We start from the raw sequence: 18,532 nt of genomic DNA on the forward strand, positions 1-18,532 counted from the left end.
GATATCGAACGGAAATGTATGCACACCAAAAGGTGAGATATCGTACGAAACTAGGAGACCAAGACCAAGGCAGGGTGAGATCCATACTGCATGCCACGATAAAATGTGGAAAATGCTAACAAAAGGCACTCCTTGTTATCTTCAGAATAATCAATATCAGCTCTTACAACCTACAAATGACAAATTATTCATTGCACTACTGCCTCAACTTGTCTATATTGTTTCTGTTTATAGTGTGTATATATTGTTTGTTTTTGTTTGTTTTGTATGAGTAAGCGCATTGTGAGCAATGTATAATCTAAAGCAAAATTCCTCGTATGTATCCTCATACCTGGCAAATAAAGCTGATTCTGATTATTAAAATGGATTAAACGTTGGTGTTGTAACAGTATGTTAGCCGGTTGAAAAGAGGGCGATCATCATCCAGTTTTTAACTAGAAATTCACATTAAAGTGCCGGTTGGTGCTCACTGGGTTATGTTAACCTATAGCGAACATTAGTTAGTTGTCTTACACAAAATGTAGCTAGTTAGCTAGCTAGCATTGCATTGAAAATGTTACTTAAGTAAAAGTGTGTAAATCGGCTAATCATTTCAGCTGGACTTGTAAGCCTTTATATTGTTGTGTAGATTAATTAATTAATTAATGTTTTATGTGCAAAAATATTAATGTGTAAAGTAACTAAAGCTGTCACATAAATATACACATATTCAGTATATACAATATTTATCTCTGAAATGTAGTGGAGTAGAAGGAGAAAGTGGCATGAAAAGAAAAGACTCAAGTAAAGTACAAGTACCTCAACATTTGTACTTAAGTAGTTACATTCCCCCTGCTTGTGACACCGTTCATTTTACTGAACCAGATTTACATAATAAGTCATTTACAAATAAATCACAACTGGCTTTAAAGCCAAGTCGCCGTGTCCGTTTAACGACACGGTGGTGAGAAAGCTCCTGTTTGTTGTGGAAACACTGCTGAGCTGGGAGGGAGAGGGAGGGGGGGGAGGGAGAGAGAGGGAGGGGGTTGGGGGGGAGATATGGAGGTAGAGAGAGCGAGGGAGAGAGAGAGAGAAAGGGAGAGAGAGAGAGCGAGGGGGAGGGAGGGAGAGAAGGAGAGGGAGAGAGAGTGAGGGAGAGAGAGAGAGGGAGAGATCTGGACCATCCACGGTTGCACGGCACTCATCAGTAAACAAGACTGTTTGAAAATTAGTTTTCATGTATTTCTGGGCTATTGAGAACCTGTTCAATGAAATTCAACAGTTGGTGACTTGAAAATTATACTGACTGTCATTTGCTTCGACTATTTAGGAAAATCAGTGTAAAATATAATTTGCATAATAATTTGGAACACGGTGTAATGTCTTACATGTTTTTCTTCATAATCCATATCTTTCAAGGCTGTTTTCTCAAAATGAGTTCTTCTCAGACTCTGAGTCAGGAATCTCCACTTCTGCGGCACTCTGAAGGTTTTTACACAGACATTTGTTAATATATCATTCATAGCCTGATGCATGTAACATTTTATACCTAAAAACATGGCGGAAATTGATTTTTTTATGGCAGTATTTTCTGATTTATGGAATGATAAAGAGAGATCCAAAATTCTCTCTGTAAAAACCATTGACTCTAATATGCCAACAAAATGAAACAACAATTTTGAACCTAGCTTTATCCAATGTTTAGATTTCTGTTCTGGAAATGTAGGTATGCATATTAGGGAATATTTAACAAGACAATGCCTCATTTGCACATTTACACACAACAAAACTTGTAATACCAAAAAACATTTTTCTTAATGTCAGTTATCAACTGGGGGAGTTTCATGGTGATATCTATTCGTGAAAATATTTTCCCTATTCACCTGCAATGTCTCTCCTTAACAGTACTCACCAAGTTGCAGTAATAGTACTCACCATCGTCTGACTTTACTGCATTAGTAGCATCCTCATGTTGGCACAACACAGAACAATAATCAGAACTGTAATAACTGTTGTCAAAACTGCAAAAATAAGACTAGAGGAGAGCCGGGACAGTTGAAACCCTTTTTAATTAAACGTAATTTACAAAGCGATCGTAACACACTGAATGCTAATATTTTGTCACTAGCAACCTACACCTGTCATCTGTCAAATAGTTGCATTTTCAGCTTTGAACAAAATTGGTTCAGGAATTATTACAGCAAAAGTGGGACGTGTGTAATGTTTCATTCGTCCCTGCTGGTCGGGACGATTGAAACAGCATGAGGGACAAATGAAACATACAGTTTAAGCCATATAAACGTCCCACAACTTCAATATTTTTGCTACATATCATGAGTGCTACTCCCAAAATGTGTTATTTTAGATTGTTGCTGGGCTATACGTCTTCGTGAATGTCTGTCATTGCAGCCATCGTGAAGCGTGTATGAAGCGGTTATTGAAATATCATCCACTGTGGATGCTTCTGCCATTTTTATAGCTAGAACAGTACATTTTCCCATTTATATCATGTTTCTATTGTGGAAAATGTTGTTTTCACTAGGTTTTTATGTGGGTTAGGCCACTACACATCCAAATAAGTGCCTTTAACGACCCACAGCTCGTCAGTCTCCATAGGATAACATGGGAAAACTCGACCCCCTACCTGGTGGGCCCAAATATATTTTCATCTTTATAAAACTGCTTTTTCATGTCTCACCTCCATAAATTATTTTATAAACACAAATATTTGTACATTAACTTACAATACATGGAGTTACAGCTGTTTCAATCGTCCCGACATAGACGCCATTATAGCCTGTTTTGCTTTCCATGTAAACAAGCATGCAATATGAAAGTCTGGGATTGTGGATAAATGGTCTACTGAATAAGCATGTAGTCGAACCTTTAAATGAAAAACACTCATTAATAATAATCAAAAAAATGTAACTGCTAAAGTTTACTTTCGACCATCAAAACTTGTTTATCGCCTGTAAATCTGTAATAAAAGGAAATAACAGGAAGATATTTGACTGATAGAAGGACGTTAACATGCTCGATGTTTTGACCTAAGGAAGTCTGTCTATCATCATTGCACTCGGAGAAAACTGGAATGTTTCATTCGTCCCGCATTTCAATCGTCCCGGCTCTCCCCTACAGGTGGCTACCGAAAGTAGTCACAGTTGCTAGCTAAGCTAAAAACTACATTATCCATACTTTAGCTAACTGCTAATGTTAGCAAACACTATTGTTAAACAGTTGCTAGCTAAACTAAAAAATGACATTATCCATACTTTAGCTCAGTGGTTCTCAACCTGAGGGTCGCAAGATCATTTCTGTGGGTTGCAAGATGGTATGAGAGAAAAAAATGAAATCACATATTCAAGACTGGGGAATGGTTTTTACATGACGGTTTGAGTTTGGTACATCTCATGTGTTATAGTCAGAGCTTCATGTGTAAATCAGGAGGACCTGGAACACAGAAAGGGGTCTGAAGGCGGGTCACAGGGAGAGAAAAAGTCACAAACGTATCCAAAAATCCACAGAGCCTGGAGCACATTGGACAAGGCTAGGTGCTAGCTGCTAAAAAATTAAAATAAACTATTAAAGCAAAGCATGGTTTGTTTACATGTATTAATCAAAGCATTCATAATAATCACTCAAAATCAGCAGGGGGAGGTGCGTAGAAACAGCTGTTTCAGCAGTTTGCAGCTCTCTTTCTCTCGTCGTCGAGGGGGTTAGGGGGGATCGCGAACACCAACCTCATTATTCTGGGGGGTCGCGACTCAAAAAGGTTGAGAACCACTGCGCTAGCTAACTGCTAATGTTAGCAAACACTAGTGTTAAACAGTGGCTATAGCTAAGGTAAAAAATACATTATATACATAAGTTAGCTAACTGCTAATATTAGCAAACACTAGTGTTAAACAATTTGCTAACCCTTTTACAGGACTATTATTTCCAATATCTGATGTTTACTGTAATTAGTACTTTATAGGGGGAAAACATACTTATTTTAGTTAATTAAACGCTAGTTAGATTTAGTTTATAAGCGTTGCTTGCAAGAGGAATTTTCTTAAAAGGAACTGCTGGATTAAACCAAATCAAATATTCTTTCATTATTAATAATGTATTTAGAACATTTTGATATATGTGAAACGTTTGCTTGTTGAAACAACTTTCAGCAAGCCTGCTGTGCACTGGCTAAATGATTCTTCAGGTTAAACAAACCAGAGTGAATTAGAAGCAACTGCTTATAACAAGTAACTGAATTAAAGCAACAGCAACATAGCTTCTATTTGACTTAGAAGTAGCAGAAGAATGATATAGTTATTTCTGCATAGTTTTTTTTCCCAGGACACTTAAAAATAGTTTACAGACCTGAAATACATGCTGACCTCATAAATAAGAATAGGCCAAGTGTAAAAAAAAGTGCTGACATCATATGGTCATTTTGAGAACATGCGTCTTAACACAAACAAGTAGCAGAGGAAAAAGTTATATTTACTTTATGCAGCATGATTCTTCGTATATATTTATGCAATTAAAGTGTATAATAGAGGCTAATATGTGGAGTCTCATAACGGATCAGTCCAGATAATATCAACATTTTCAGACTTTTAGCTCTAGTAGTATTACTTTGATCTAGTATTATTTGAACTGACTGTTCCTGGTTTAATAGCAATGGCATGACACATGTTAAAGTTTGGCTAACTGTGAAGCACCAAAGAAGGTTAAAAAGAAGAGCCATCTGCACATTGACCCATTCCTGAAAGTGATGAGCAGGAGAGGTGAACAGTGTGTGTGTGTGTGTGTGTGTGTGTGTGTGTGTATATATGTATATATATGTATATATATATAAAAAACTAGAGAGAGGGATGCTGGGAAAAGAAGCCATGTATGGACAGATCAAAAATTGCCAGTGAGTGTGGGAGTGTGCGTTTGTGTGAGAATATAGAGGTATGAGACGTGTCTATACACTGTATATATGTAGGTGTGTGTGTCACATAATTACTCCCAAACACAAATATATCAAGTTACAGTGAACTGTGGACCGCCTGGTGCCTACCCACACACAAACCACACATTTGACTGTTTCACAGGTTGTGTGTGTGTGTGTGTGTGTGTGTGATGGTTTCCTTTAGAAACTGAGTGTTGAGAGTATCAACACAGAGAGAGTCAACTGCAACAGCTCTGTCTGTCTCAGCTCAGTTTATGTTCCCTTTCAGATCAAACTGCAGTTTCACAGTAGAGAAGTTGCTGTTTAGAAGCCTCGCCTACCTAAAAGGATCCGTCTCAAGATTGTTTGTTATGTATTTATGTTAAAAAAAACATCTACGGAAGACGATTAGGGCCACGTGTGAAAAATGTATTTGAGTTCGGAGTTTAGAGTCAGACTTCTGAGAAAATTTGTATCCTGAGTCTTTTTTGGACTTTTCCCCTCAGAATTCTGACTTAAAACTAAACACTCAAATACATTTTTCTCTTTGGCCCTAATCTTCTAAAAAAAACTATCGCTGTCACTTGATGAGATTTTTTAAACTCCTAAATATCGGGCGGGCTATAAACATAGACATAAACAAGACCCAAACTCTTCCTGTAACCTCATGCTGAGTTGGGAAAACTATGTTTCTATAACTCATATTTTATAAAGCATTTGTCATATCAAAGCAGTGACGGTGGCAAGGTTGAGGGTTTGATTCTCAGTGGAGACACATCTGATCAGAAATGAACTTGTACTGTTGCGATGGAAGAAAATTCACTCACACACACAAACACTGAACAAACGACACGGCTTCTCGCGTGATGTTCAAGGGTTTCCGTTTATATATGTACAATTAAAATCACAGTTTTAACAAAATATAAAATAAATAACATTAACAATACTAAGATAAATGCATTCTGAGTGACCAGTCTGTAAAAGACAAGGCCGCTTTATTTCTTTTATCATTTTCTTTTTTTTAAATCTGTTGTTTCTGCCTCCACAGACAACTACAAACAGTTGTTTTCCTCAAACTACATTTCCCATGAAGCACTGGGTGTAAGCATCCCATCTCACGTAACATCTTTTCTTCTATATATATATATATATATATAGTTTTTTTTATTATTAGTTGTTTCTCATTAATATATCTCTATATACTTTTTTTGCACCTGGGATTTCCTCCCAACCCCCTTTCCTGAATTGACCAACCAGAGTTCAGCCCTGCAGCCTCCTGCAGCCAATCAGGAGCAGGCGTCTGAACGGGCGACAGACAGTGGTGAGGTCAAATGTGAGAGGTCACAGAGGCAGAGGTCAGCAGCAGCAGGGCCCAGGTAGGCCACCCTGGTGTGTGTGTGTGTATTTGTATTTGTATTACTATACTTATTAGGGGTGGGGGAAAAAATTGATTCACGTATGTAAATTTTTAGCGACGGTTTTTAAAATCAACTATTTTCCCTAGAATCTTTATTTTACCAATGATTCACAAAAATATTTTCTGTGTATACTAGGGGTGGAACGGTACACAGAAGTCACGGTTCGGTACTTACATCGGTTCAGACATCACGGTTCGGTACGAGTTCGGTACAATGGAGAGAAGCGCAAAACAAAAATGCTTTTTTTTTTTTTTTTATTGTGCATTCCAGTGTTTCCCACAGGTTCGAAAGCAATTTGTGGCGGGGGGGTGTCAGAGTAAAAAATGACATAACATTATTTATTATACGTTTATTTGATTCACAGCTGCTATATAGTGTTTTGACCTCGACAACCCAACTGCATTTTACCGCAAACTTGCGACTAGTTAACTTTCTAAAGCGGGCGCAATCGCTTGTTTGCTAAGAGTCGGGTCGGTGATTGTGTGATTGTGTAAAGGTGTTCACGAGATAGATACCAACCTTTAGAGCTTGTGAATTTCGCCAGCCGTCTTCTCTCCTTTACGGAGACAGACGCTGTGACGCTGTGTGCACGGTGGGCTCGATGGTGTTTTAAGCCCCCAATGTCGCCTTACAGGCAGCTAACCCTCACCTTAACGCTAACATAACTTCTTTGACGTAACCATTGCCGCACTGCCCGAAAGGCGACATTGGGGGCTAAAAACACCAAACATAGCACGGTGGGAGGAGCTGTGTGTGTGTGTGTGTGTGTGTGAGCGAGACACAAGTGACAGAGAGACGGAGGAGAGCAGGGAAAGGAAATGCAGAAGAACGTGTTTTAAATAGCATTTAAAAAAAAAAAAAGATAACGAAACGCAATGTGCGGCAGCCGGTGTTGATAGTGAGGCGCACCGCCGCACATTAGTCTATGTGTGGGAAACACTGATGTCTCAGGCCTGTACCACCTAGTGTCATACAGTCTCTCCCCTGAGCTAGCTGCAACAGCCTGAAAGTGTGTAAAGTAAGATGTAAACAATAAGTACCCCAAATTCATGCACCGAACCGTGACGCCCGTACCGTTTCGGTTCAATACGAATACATGTACCGTTCCACCCCGAGGGGATACGGTACCACTGACGGAGACTACATTATATCTGTTTCCAGCAAAACAGAGCGAAAGCAGAAAATGCAGAAAATCCATGTTGTGTTCTTCTTCACAAAGTAAATAAATGTTAGACTCACTGATTGTTTTCTCAGAAGAATGCACATCACATGTCAGTCAGTTTTTATAAATGTCTCATGATATATTGTCTCTAGAAGTGTGTTATTCAACCTTTGTTTTTGTTAAAGAAGGAAAAGAAAATCCCAATACTCAGTACTATCCAGGGTTCAACAATACGGGTTGCCCAATGGCCCGGGGCAACTAAAACGCCATGTCGGGCAAGTAAATATAACAACCCACTTGGGCATCTTCGTTTCACAAATACTTATTTACTTTTTTTTTTTTTTCGACGCTTTGAATGTTTTTTTCCCTAAGTCTGACATTTCTATGATGTTTTTTTCCCGTTTTTTTAGGCTTTTCAACGTTTTTTTTTTTTTTTTAAAGCTTTTGACAATTTTTCGTACTTTTTCGATAAAAACTATTTGTATATAGCCTGGGAAAACCCTGACGAACTTCCGGCAAATTAGAGATTTGCTCTGCAAGTCAGTCTGGCCAAGAGCCCATTCAAGCCCATTTCCAATTTTTCCAAATCGAGGCACCAATCGCAACCGTTGGAGGCGGGCTTTACACGATGACGATAGCGCAGCGACAGCAAGCAGCTTTTTGTTTACGTTCAACATAACAGCCACCGACGCGCAGCAACCCTTTGATGCCGCTGTAGCTGCTACGTCACCCGGATCATTGGTCTGATTGGTTGAAGGACGATCCAATTGCGCCCAGAGGCATTTGAGCAGCGTCCGTTGGTGACGCCCTTGGTTGGGGTCGTGGATGGGTCGTACAACACAGGACTTCCCGTTCTTGTCCCGTGTGTCACTGAAACGTACATTTTATAACCCATCTTTTACTAACTGTCCCGTTCATGTGCCACATGTCAGTTAAACGTACGTCCTGACCCAGAGCGTCAACAAGTGGCGCCAAGAGTCCCGACCAAGTGTGTCTAAACACAACGCCAAAGGGCTAGACGCGAGTACTGAGAGCGTCAAATAGTGATGCCAAAAAGTGACTCCAAGAGTACCGACCAAGCTAGGATTGGGCATCGAGAACCGGTTCCAACTTGGAATCGTTTCAAAAATTACGATTACAATGGAATCGTTTTTTTTATTTTTATTGGAATCGTTTGTAAAGTTTGGTTTCGAATCCGATCATCGGTTCCAGATTTAACATGCGCAGGTTTTGGTTTCCGTAGCGGCCCGCATACTTTCAGGCGCTTCTTGTGTTGCAGCCATGGAGACGCTCTAAAGTGTGGCTTTATTTTTCGTTAAAAAAAGCCCAGTAAAACTATAAACCATCACTGAATCAAAATACAAATTTCCTTTCTGAAATAAGCATGTGACCCGTTCCAACTCCAGCCTCAAAGATTCGGAATCGATAAGAACTGGAATTGAAAGAAAGAATCAGAATATGAATTAGAATTGTTAAAATCAAAATGATGCCCAACCCTAGACCAAGCGTGTCTAATATGACGCTAAAGGAGACTTTTTTGCAACAATAACGAACGCCAAAGGCCCCTGACCAAGCGTGGCTTTTTGACGTGCTGGGAGTGAGAATGTGTTGCTTTGGTAGACGTGGCCATATCCTGCAGAAGGTTTTATTATTTGGACAGGAAGGAGGAAAGATGCCCTGAAGTATAGTAACACAAATGTTGTAAATGTATGCATGTTTTTTTTTTTTCCAAACTCCAGTGTTTATTGCACCTGTGTGCGGTGTCGGTGGTGTGGGGATCAGTACAGTCTCAGAGGAATCCTCCTCTTCTTGCAAAAATAAAAACCAAGGAAGGGGAGAGAGTGGGACAGACCAAAAAGAAAACAACAAAAAAATCAACATTAAAATGTTCCATAAAGTTTTCTCTTAAAAAATAAACGTCTTGTCTGTCTGTTTGTAAATCAGTAGTCGGAGGGACGTGGAATCCATCCATCCATCCAGCTATCCGTCCGTTTGTTTATCGCATCAGTGAAATGATTGATCCAGCAAACAAGAGTGGATAAATAAACGAGAACATTACACATGTTTTTGTCGTTTGTAGTGGGAGGATGGAGGGAGCAACCTGTGTTTTCCAGTTGAAAGGGAGAAGAGAAAGAGAAGGAATGTGACAGTGTCCATCGTTTTCCTTTTCTCTTTTTTTGACTCGGACGTAGGAAAGCCACCTTTAATAAGCTCTTGAAAGGTGATTGGACGGTCATGAGGGGAGGAGCAAATAAAAAAAAAAAAAAGAAAATCCACTAAGAAATGATGGCACAGGTGTATGTTTCTCCCAGGGTTTCTGCAGGTTTCACCAAGTCTGATTTAAGACTTTTTAAGACCATTATGAATGAAATTTAAGACCTTTATCACATCAACTGAGCCCTAAATTCAGTTTTTTTTTCAAGCCAAGTATCGCCAAACTTGCACTTCCCCATAGCTGAAGAATAAAATCCGTTTTATATCTGCGGTACAATCCGAAAGACTCGCGCCAATAACACAAAAGCTGATTGGCTGCAACATATGTTGTTGCATAACATGTTGGTCTCATTTGTAGTCCTAATACAGCAAAATGATATTTGGACTAGCAAAAGAAAGAACTACAACACCACAGAATAAAAAAAGAAAAAAGAAAAAGAGAGCATAATGAGGTAGTGTTGCATGGACGTAGGAAAATAAAGACCTGTTTAAAATGATTTAAGACCTAGAACACAATACTTCAGTGGATTTAAGACTTTTTAAGGCATAACATTTTTGATTTTTAAATTTTAGACTTTTTAAGACCCCCGCGGAAACCCTGTTCTCCCCTTGAAATGCATTCAAATCTCCCCAGTAATCCTGTGCATCCCAACGTATCCCAAAGCAATACTTCCTACATGCAGATCGCTTCCTTCTGTTTAGGAGTCGTTGAGGTGGAAAACAAGACAAATGGGAGGTGATGAGTAGGGTTGGGCATTGAGAACCGGTTCCAACTTGGAATCATTTCAAAAATTACGATTCCAACGAAATCGGGTTTTTTTTTTCTTATTGGCGTATTTGGTTTTGAATCCGATCATCGGTTCCAAGTTTGGGTTTCCGTGGCAGCCACCGTACTTCCAGACTTGCTGTGTTGCAGCCAAGGAGCACAGTAAGCGGCACTCTAGTGCGGCTTCACTTTTACATTTACGTTGAAAAAGCCCGGTAAAACTGTAAACCACTAGCCTGACGTCTTCATACTCAGATTCTAGTCAGAATATGAGTCTGTTGCTGCTCCATGGGGCGTGTTTCAACCGAACCAGGAAAGAAAATGCTTCTGCACTCAACTGGATAGACCTTCCAACCAATCAGAGCAACGGAGTATGTGACGTTGCCAAATCCCGTAAGAAGGACGGCAAAAACATCTTTCTGATCGACAAATGCCTTGATCGCGGTTCTCTGTTCCTCTTTTAAAATGAATGCGCTGTCGATATCTTCTATAACAGACGCGATGGCGGAATCTACACATCTCAATTCTCCAGCGGCAGCCATCTTTGTTGTAAACAAATTCAACCTAAGCGCTCTTTGGTGACGTGGTTGATTACATTACCATTGATCATCTGTCCATCATCGTATATAAAACCCGCCCTGACAATTTGATTGGTCCGAACAGCTCTGGTTCGAGCATAGTTGCTCCACAACGGATCAAGTCCAGACCCAACTTCCTGAACTCAAATGTTGTGGGCGGGGCTACATTTGGCTGGCATCCAGGCTAGTAAACCACCATTGACTCAAAATAAAATGTTCCTCTTATCTGTGAAATAAGAATGTGACCCCGTTTCAACTCCACCACTCAAAGAATCGGAATCGATAAGAACCGGAATCAAAAAATCTGAACTGTTCAAATCAAAACAATGCCCAACCCTAGCTATGAGGGATGAAAGGAGGCTCTAAAGTAGAAGAAGTTGGTTGAAATGATGAATAAAAGGATGGAGATGAAGGGACAAGATGAAGGCCTAAAGTTCCCATATGAGATTAGTTTGGCAAACTGATCTAAATGCTTTTTTTTCACGTTTAAGTTATGAGTTAATTTTGCTGTTTGATATTTATTTTAAATAACTGGAAATAGTTGAAAATTGAATTAATTCAAGCTATAGTGCGTAGTTTCCCCCATGAGGAATTCTAATGACAACAAAACTAGCCTTCCGTGACCCTCCCCCACAGTTGCTAGTAGCCAAGGAGACAAGGAGGATTAAAAAAACATGATGGGACTCTTCAGAAGAGGTAATTATCTTCACTGGAGTTTCTGTGCGCGAAAGTTACCGGACGACACAATCTTCTGGACATAGCCATACTGAGAAATACAGTTGTGTGGAGCTGCAATTAGCTTTGTAGCAACTCATTTGGTAATGGCTTGAATGTAACGGACGTTCATTAATATCAAAAAGTTACGCTTGATGGTACCCATATAAAGAAGAGTGGGAATGATATCATTCAATAGGTTTACTTGATCACTTGTTTGGCAATAGACAGAACGTTTTCGGGCATGCGGCCTGAATGTGGATGAACTTTACTAATTGGAAGAATGGAATGGAGAAATTATAAGAGTAGAACTAAAGAAAGGAAAAAGCACCAAAAAGAAGATTTAATGAGAACAAAGAGACAATAGTAGGAGTAAAGAAAAAAAGGAGTCAAGAGAGGAAGTCTTGGCAACAGTACTAAAAGTTAAAGGGAAAACAAGAAAGGAGGAAGTCATGGCAGTGATCTGAGAGATGTGGGATTCGGAGGAGTGAAATGAGGAGGCGAGGAATCGTCTGATCATTTTGTGGAGAGTGTTGTACTCGGAGGAGCGTGGTAAAGAAGCGATGAAAGTGGTCTGGCATGGACCCTGGAAGTGCAGGATCAGGAGATGGTGTGGGACTAGGATTCGGAGGAGGTACGTGAGCCGCCGTGAATGAGCGACTTGTAGATGCTGGAGGAGAGGAACCGTGGGTACGAGTCCCGGTGCATCAGCGTGTAGATCTGTAGCTGGGCGTCTTCAAACACGTGAGGCGTCGGGTCCTGGATCTTCCTGTTGATCACCTCTCGAACCCGGGCATCCAGACTCACCTGGAGGTGACATTTAGTTTGGTTTAGATAAGGGAGAAAACAAACACATTAAAGAAATGGCTGCCCATAGACTAATCCAGGGGTGTCAAACTCGATTTCACTAAGGGCCACACTGGGAAATGAAAATCATGTATATAGTTTCTTGACATGCTTTTATTTAATAAAAAAAAGTCAAATATCTTTGACTGTATTGTTGCATCTTCTCACTTACAGTTTGGTCGACATAAAGTCTTAAAACAAGTTCAGATTCGTAGAAAAAAAGTGACAAAAACGTGGGAAAAGGCGACAAAAACTTCAGAAAATGACAAAAACATTGGAAATAGCAAATAGCAAAAACTAGGTGGGCCAACATTTATTGGGAACCTAAATTGATATGCAGGCTGGATCAAAATCTGCAAAGAGGCCGGATTTTTATTTTGACTGATATTGCGATATGATTCACGATATTGGAGGGAATGATCATTTTGTATAATTATTCTCATTTTCATTGAAAAATATTAAAATGAAACTGATTATATTGTGATTTGCGAGGATTTAGTCTGTAGGATAGGATTTGTAGGCTGGGACGTCTCTGCAGCACCACAATAATTCATTCAGAATGGTTAGACATATATTTTGCTTTTAACAAATATTGCTATATAGCTCTGAAATCACCATCCCAAAAACCACCAGACTCCATGTAAATAAACAATACTTTAAGCGTGTACAGAGCCAGCATATTTCCACATGTATGTGGATGAATTAAGGGTTTATTTCAACCAAACCAGAGTGGTGATTGTTGGACAAGTGGACAGACGAACGGAGACGGCTTTTGGTAGTTTTATTTTGTTTCTGTCGACTTTGAATGAAGTGTGTTTTACGATGATAAAATTACTATTTATTTACATGGAGTCTGGTGGGTTTGGTGATGGTGATTATGGGGCTGTTTCATGTTCTTCATGAATCGCTGTAGGGATCCTTTACATATTGTTGTCAGACACTTAAAATAATAATCTGAGCCTGTCAGTGGGTCAAGGTGCGCAGTTGCCCTATTAACTTACATTGCAACTTGTTTGGCTGACTGCCGACGGCAGCGATCTTGTTTAATACTGGACCAATTTCAAAGATTGTTGTTCCCATCAGTCACTTAGACACAAAACATGGGAAAATATGGTCTAGGTTGAAAAAAAAAACGAAGTTACCCTTTACAGTTTTAAGTTGTTTTGTACTCTGTAGTTTTGTTATTAACTTCCATAGAGGCATGAATACATTCAGTTTCCAGCACTGAAACACACACACACACACACACACACACACACACACACACACACACACACACACACACACTTACTTACAGTGGCCCCACAGGCACCAGAAGATATTTATAGAACGACAAGCTTTCTCTCATGTTTTCCTTCTGCTCTTATTTATCTAAGACACACACACACACACACACACACACACACACACGCACACACGCATCCTACCAAAGGTCAGACATGCAGACAGACAGACAGGCATGCATCTTCTCTGCCAAACTCATGTCTGGCACTCTATTTTAGAGTGTGTGTGTGTGTGTGTGTGTCTATAAAAATCCTCTACTGCCTTAAGGTGATGAGAGCAGCAATTTATAGCTTCCTGTAAACACACATTAACACACATGTGGACAACTGTACACACAATCACACCAGTGTCATGCCAACACACACACATGTACACACTGGCAAAGCAAAGCCTCCAGCGCTCCTACTAAATTAAGCAACCACTGTTTCACACACACATACACACACACACACACACACACACACACACACACACACACACACGTCAGACAGTTAAAAATAGTAGTAAAGCAGATAATAGTCAGATTTTCTCCAAATGTATCGCAGATTTTAAAAGAATTTCTAGATAAATCGGCAAAAGAATATGCGAATGAATGCTTGTTTCCAACTACAACCATTATGTGGTTGCTGGGAGTTGGTTTATTGAGATAGGCAGTGGGTGGTGCTGATTCTCCAGTCAGAAAACCATTTTACCACTGCAGAAGAAGGTAGCGCAACAAGAGCACCAGTCAAACGGAAAAAAACTATGTAGAAAGCTTGATGGAAATATGACATTTCTGTTCTCTTGAACATTTGTGTTCTCTCTCCCCAGGCTGTTTGAGGGTTAAGACTTGGTTTTAGGATTAGGGTTAGAATTAGGTTGTGGTTAGGGTGAGGGTAACGGTTAAGGTTAGGCATTTAGTTGTGATGGTTAAGGTTAGGGTAAGGGGCTAGGGAATGCATTATGTCAGTGACGGGTCCCCACAAAGATAGTGAAATAAACGTGTGTGTGTGTGTGTGTGTGTGTGTGTGCGTGTGTATGTGTGCGTCTGTGTGTGTTAGAGGATGGATACCCGACCCGAGCCAGGCTGGGTTAGGACAGATATTTAGAAATGATGTTCGAGTTTGGGTCATAAGGCATATGTTGTAAAATGGTGCTGCGGCTCCTTTAAGAGAGCTCAGTATGTGTGTGTGTGTGTGTGTGTGTGTGTGTGTGTGTGTGTGTGTGTGTGTGTGTAAAGTGGGCAGAAGAGAGATAGAGAAAGAGGAAGCATACGTTTAGATGCTACCGGAGCAGAGTTGGTAGAATAAGTTTAAGTTTTGTACACAGTGTGTGCGATGTCCGAAATAAACCCCAGACTGAAAGCCAAGTTCATTCATTTGCTCACCAGAAACGGGATTTTAACTCCGATGTTATTAATTTTATAACGTCGGCCCTGGAGGTAATAAGTCTTCCCTGGTTTTCTGACCACGGTCGGAAATGAAGCAATCAGGAAAGGTTAACACATTTTAAATTAAACAGCTTATTATTATTATTGCTTGTTGCCCCATGTGCGCTGATGCACTCATCTGTTGACATTTCTGAATGCCTTCCTACAGTTGCTTAATAAAAGCGGGCTTTCCACACAAACAAACGTACATGTGTCATTAGTATGAGAAAAAAAATGAGATTTTAACTGTGTCTCGGTTCAGGCTGACATAAATATCTTAATGCCTGTCGGGCTCGGGTTGGGTTCGGTTACTGCTCTGTCGGACGCGGGCCGGGCTCGGACAGAAAAATGCGTCCCGTTCCGCACTCTAGTGTGTGTGTGTGTGTGTGTGTGTGTGTGTGTGTGTGTGTGTGTGTGTGTGTGTGTGCGTGTCACAGTATGTCTAAGTTTATCACCAGCAATAATCACTTCTTTGAGGTGGGTGCTGGTGTGAAAACTGAGCAGAACATGTGCAGAACAGCTGACAAATCAAAACCTCTATAGCGTGCAACACAATTTAAGTGGAGATAAAGAAGCGGGCAGAGGACAAGTTCAGAACAACAGAGGCTGCAGGTCAGATCAGAAAACATTAAAAAGAAAAAGGGTGGGGGGTTGGTGCCTTGCTCAAGAGCAACTTGGCAGTGCCCATCAGGTGAACTGGCATCTCTCCAGCTACCAGTCCACGCTCCATAGTTTGATTTATATTGTAGACTTTTTTTTAGACTTTTTAAAGCACTTTTAAACGGGATTAGTATCATCTGGGGATGAGGAAAAACTGTCTGCAACGATACACCCTCCCCCTGCCAGGGATAATACAGTACATTTGATAGAAATGGCTGTTGAGAATCTGTAATTCAAAATGTTGGACATACACAGATTGAGCAACAGCCATGCTGGAAAACAAACTCACCAAGCATCAGCCAGATCTTACGTAAGAAAATGTTTTTCAAAACATTGTACTTCCCTAAATCAAAATCACCTTATTTCTGGGACAAAAGAACAGACCTTGAGCAACTTGGCCTGAACTTTGGTTCAACTTCCTGAAGTGATTAACTAGCAAGAATCTCTTGGAATTTAAACAATGACACAAGTCTGCCATCTGACAAACACCGAAAAACAGTGGTTACTGGATGTGACGTTAACTTTAGTGCTATGAGCAAGGGCGAGTGAGATGGCCTCAACGCGGGCGAGAGATGTGACCCATGACCAGATTTCCTAAAAGAAATGCAGCGCCGACCCGCATTCAACTCGCACTGGACCCATTCACACGAGTCAGCCGTCATTCTGTGACTAGAGAATCATAATCGGACTCATGATCAAAGAAAGTTTTTGTATCATACGCTACACCATCGCATCTGTTTTATTTTTGGTTTAATGGCTCTTTTGTCTGTTTTTTGTATTGTCCGTTTCTGATTTCATTGCATTGTTGTATAGTTGTCTGTGTTTGTCGAATCTGTAAATAAATAGGTGTTTTAAAACTCAAAAACTCTCACTCTCTCTCTCTTAAACCAAGATTTGCGACGAGACAAACTTGCAACATACAAGGTGTCGGTCTGCAGCGTTCTGAAACCTGCCAGTTCACACCAATGCGACGAGACGAGACAGTGTATCATCTCCATAGCATCGACTCTTTGTACTTCCGTCCTAACTTCCGACTTCCAGGCTTTTTGTAGCTAAATATATCATTTCTAAACATAAATGTGGATAACGTTAGTGATAGTGAGATGCTTGCTACAGTTATATTTCTAGTGATGAATCGGACGAAAACACGTTTTATTTCTCTGATTAACGGCGCTGTTCTAACGCCGCTCCCTCTCTTCAGTCACTCTCTAGCTCGCTCCACCACACCACATACCACATTTTCTGAATTCACCTCTTTGAAATTAAAATATGAAAATTCTTGATTTCCATTTTAAAAACCTGAATTTCGATAAATATTTTTCAATGGTCACAAATTCATATACAAAAAAAATTAACTTACAGAATTTCAGATAAAATAGATTCAGGTTGATCAAATTTGCTGAACTTCAGATCTCAAATTTCAAGTTAAATATTCACACAGTAACATCCAGCTACCCAGGATAGGAAAAGCAATTGAGCCTGCATGCGAACCGACTTCTGGCCTATCAGAGCACTGCCTGTCTGTCATGTGACCCAAGAACTCCGCACGGATACTGAACCTGTAAAGATGACTGCCAGGGAAAACAAAGGTGCTCCGGTAAGTTTGCTGTTTACGTACAATCAAACTCAGGGCTCGACAGAAGGAAGTTTTGGCTGAGTATGTTTGGAACACATAGCTATGGTTTGTGTGACTCGTGTCTCTATGTTGGTAAGTCAGCAAGACAACACGTTATATAGCTAGCTAACTTTAGAGCTCAACGGTGGCCGCCCACTTTTTAATGGCTGAAATCTACATTAACGTTTATAAAACCAAGTTTTAAGCCAGGAACCAAGCCAACCAGCTCCGAGATGAATCGTGACAATTAAACATTGGCGCAAAATAAAATGTTGAAAACGGCAACAACAAAAAAAAGACTATAATGGTAGAAGCTCACAGACAGACTGGGAGCCATCAACGAGATGGATACGGTTAAAAGGATCAACACATATAACGTAACGTTACAGCGGGATATGTATGGATAGTATGATTTAAACAGCTGTCTATGCAGATTACACTTTAACATTAGACGTATGGTGGGTTTTTTTTAACCTTTTTTTTCTCTCTGTGATGTTATTTTGTATTTTCTGTATGATATTTGTGTTGACAGGGTAGTCATGCTGAGCTTTTACGATCAGCCAGGCACATCATGTCCTTATTGACCAAATCTGAAAGGGGAGGAGGTGCAGCCAGTATTGATGTTCCTTGCAGCAGTCAGGATATAAGGTTAAGTGTTTAAAATACATTTTTAAATCTGTTCACATCGATATTTTTCTAATCTGTGATTAATGATTATTTTTGGTTACAATACTGCAGGGAACAGAGGCAAATAGGCCAAAATGAGAGGTCAGGCAATCAGCCACCAAGACCTTCTCTTCAGATAGAAATGACAAGGTTCAGCATTATATTCTGTGCATTAATTTAATCTCATAAATAATCGTGTTATTTCCTACAGGTCTTTTCCAGGTATGTTCACAAAGGGAAAAGGGAAGAGGCGTTTTCTGGCAGTGAATCTTGTTCCTGCTAAAAGGCCTAAACCACTAGAAGT

At 40.1% G+C, this 18,532-nt stretch overlaps 1 protein-coding gene across 6 annotated transcripts in view; it reads right to left on the bottom strand.

Moving 5' to 3' along the window:
- Window positions 1–5,761: 5,761 nt before the first annotated feature.
- Window positions 5,762–18,532, bottom strand: part of rgs19 (regulator of G protein signaling 19) — a 66,898-nt gene continuing 54,127 nt past the window's right edge. For all 6 annotated transcript variants that reach the window (XM_078255906.1, XM_078255908.1, XM_078255907.1 and 3 more), the window contains one exon: window positions 5,762–12,556. In XM_078255906.1, coding sequence (XP_078112032.1) covers window positions 12,368–12,556 — 189 coding nt within the window. In that variant the 3' untranslated portion in view covers window positions 5,762–12,367. The remainder of the gene's footprint in view (window positions 12,557–18,532) is intronic.

The sequence above is a fragment of the Sander vitreus genome, chromosome 7 (genome assembly GCF_031162955.1).
Source record: "Sander vitreus isolate 19-12246 chromosome 7, sanVit1, whole genome shotgun sequence".
In the NCBI taxonomy this organism is placed as follows: domain Eukaryota; kingdom Metazoa; phylum Chordata; class Actinopteri; order Perciformes; family Percidae; genus Sander; species Sander vitreus.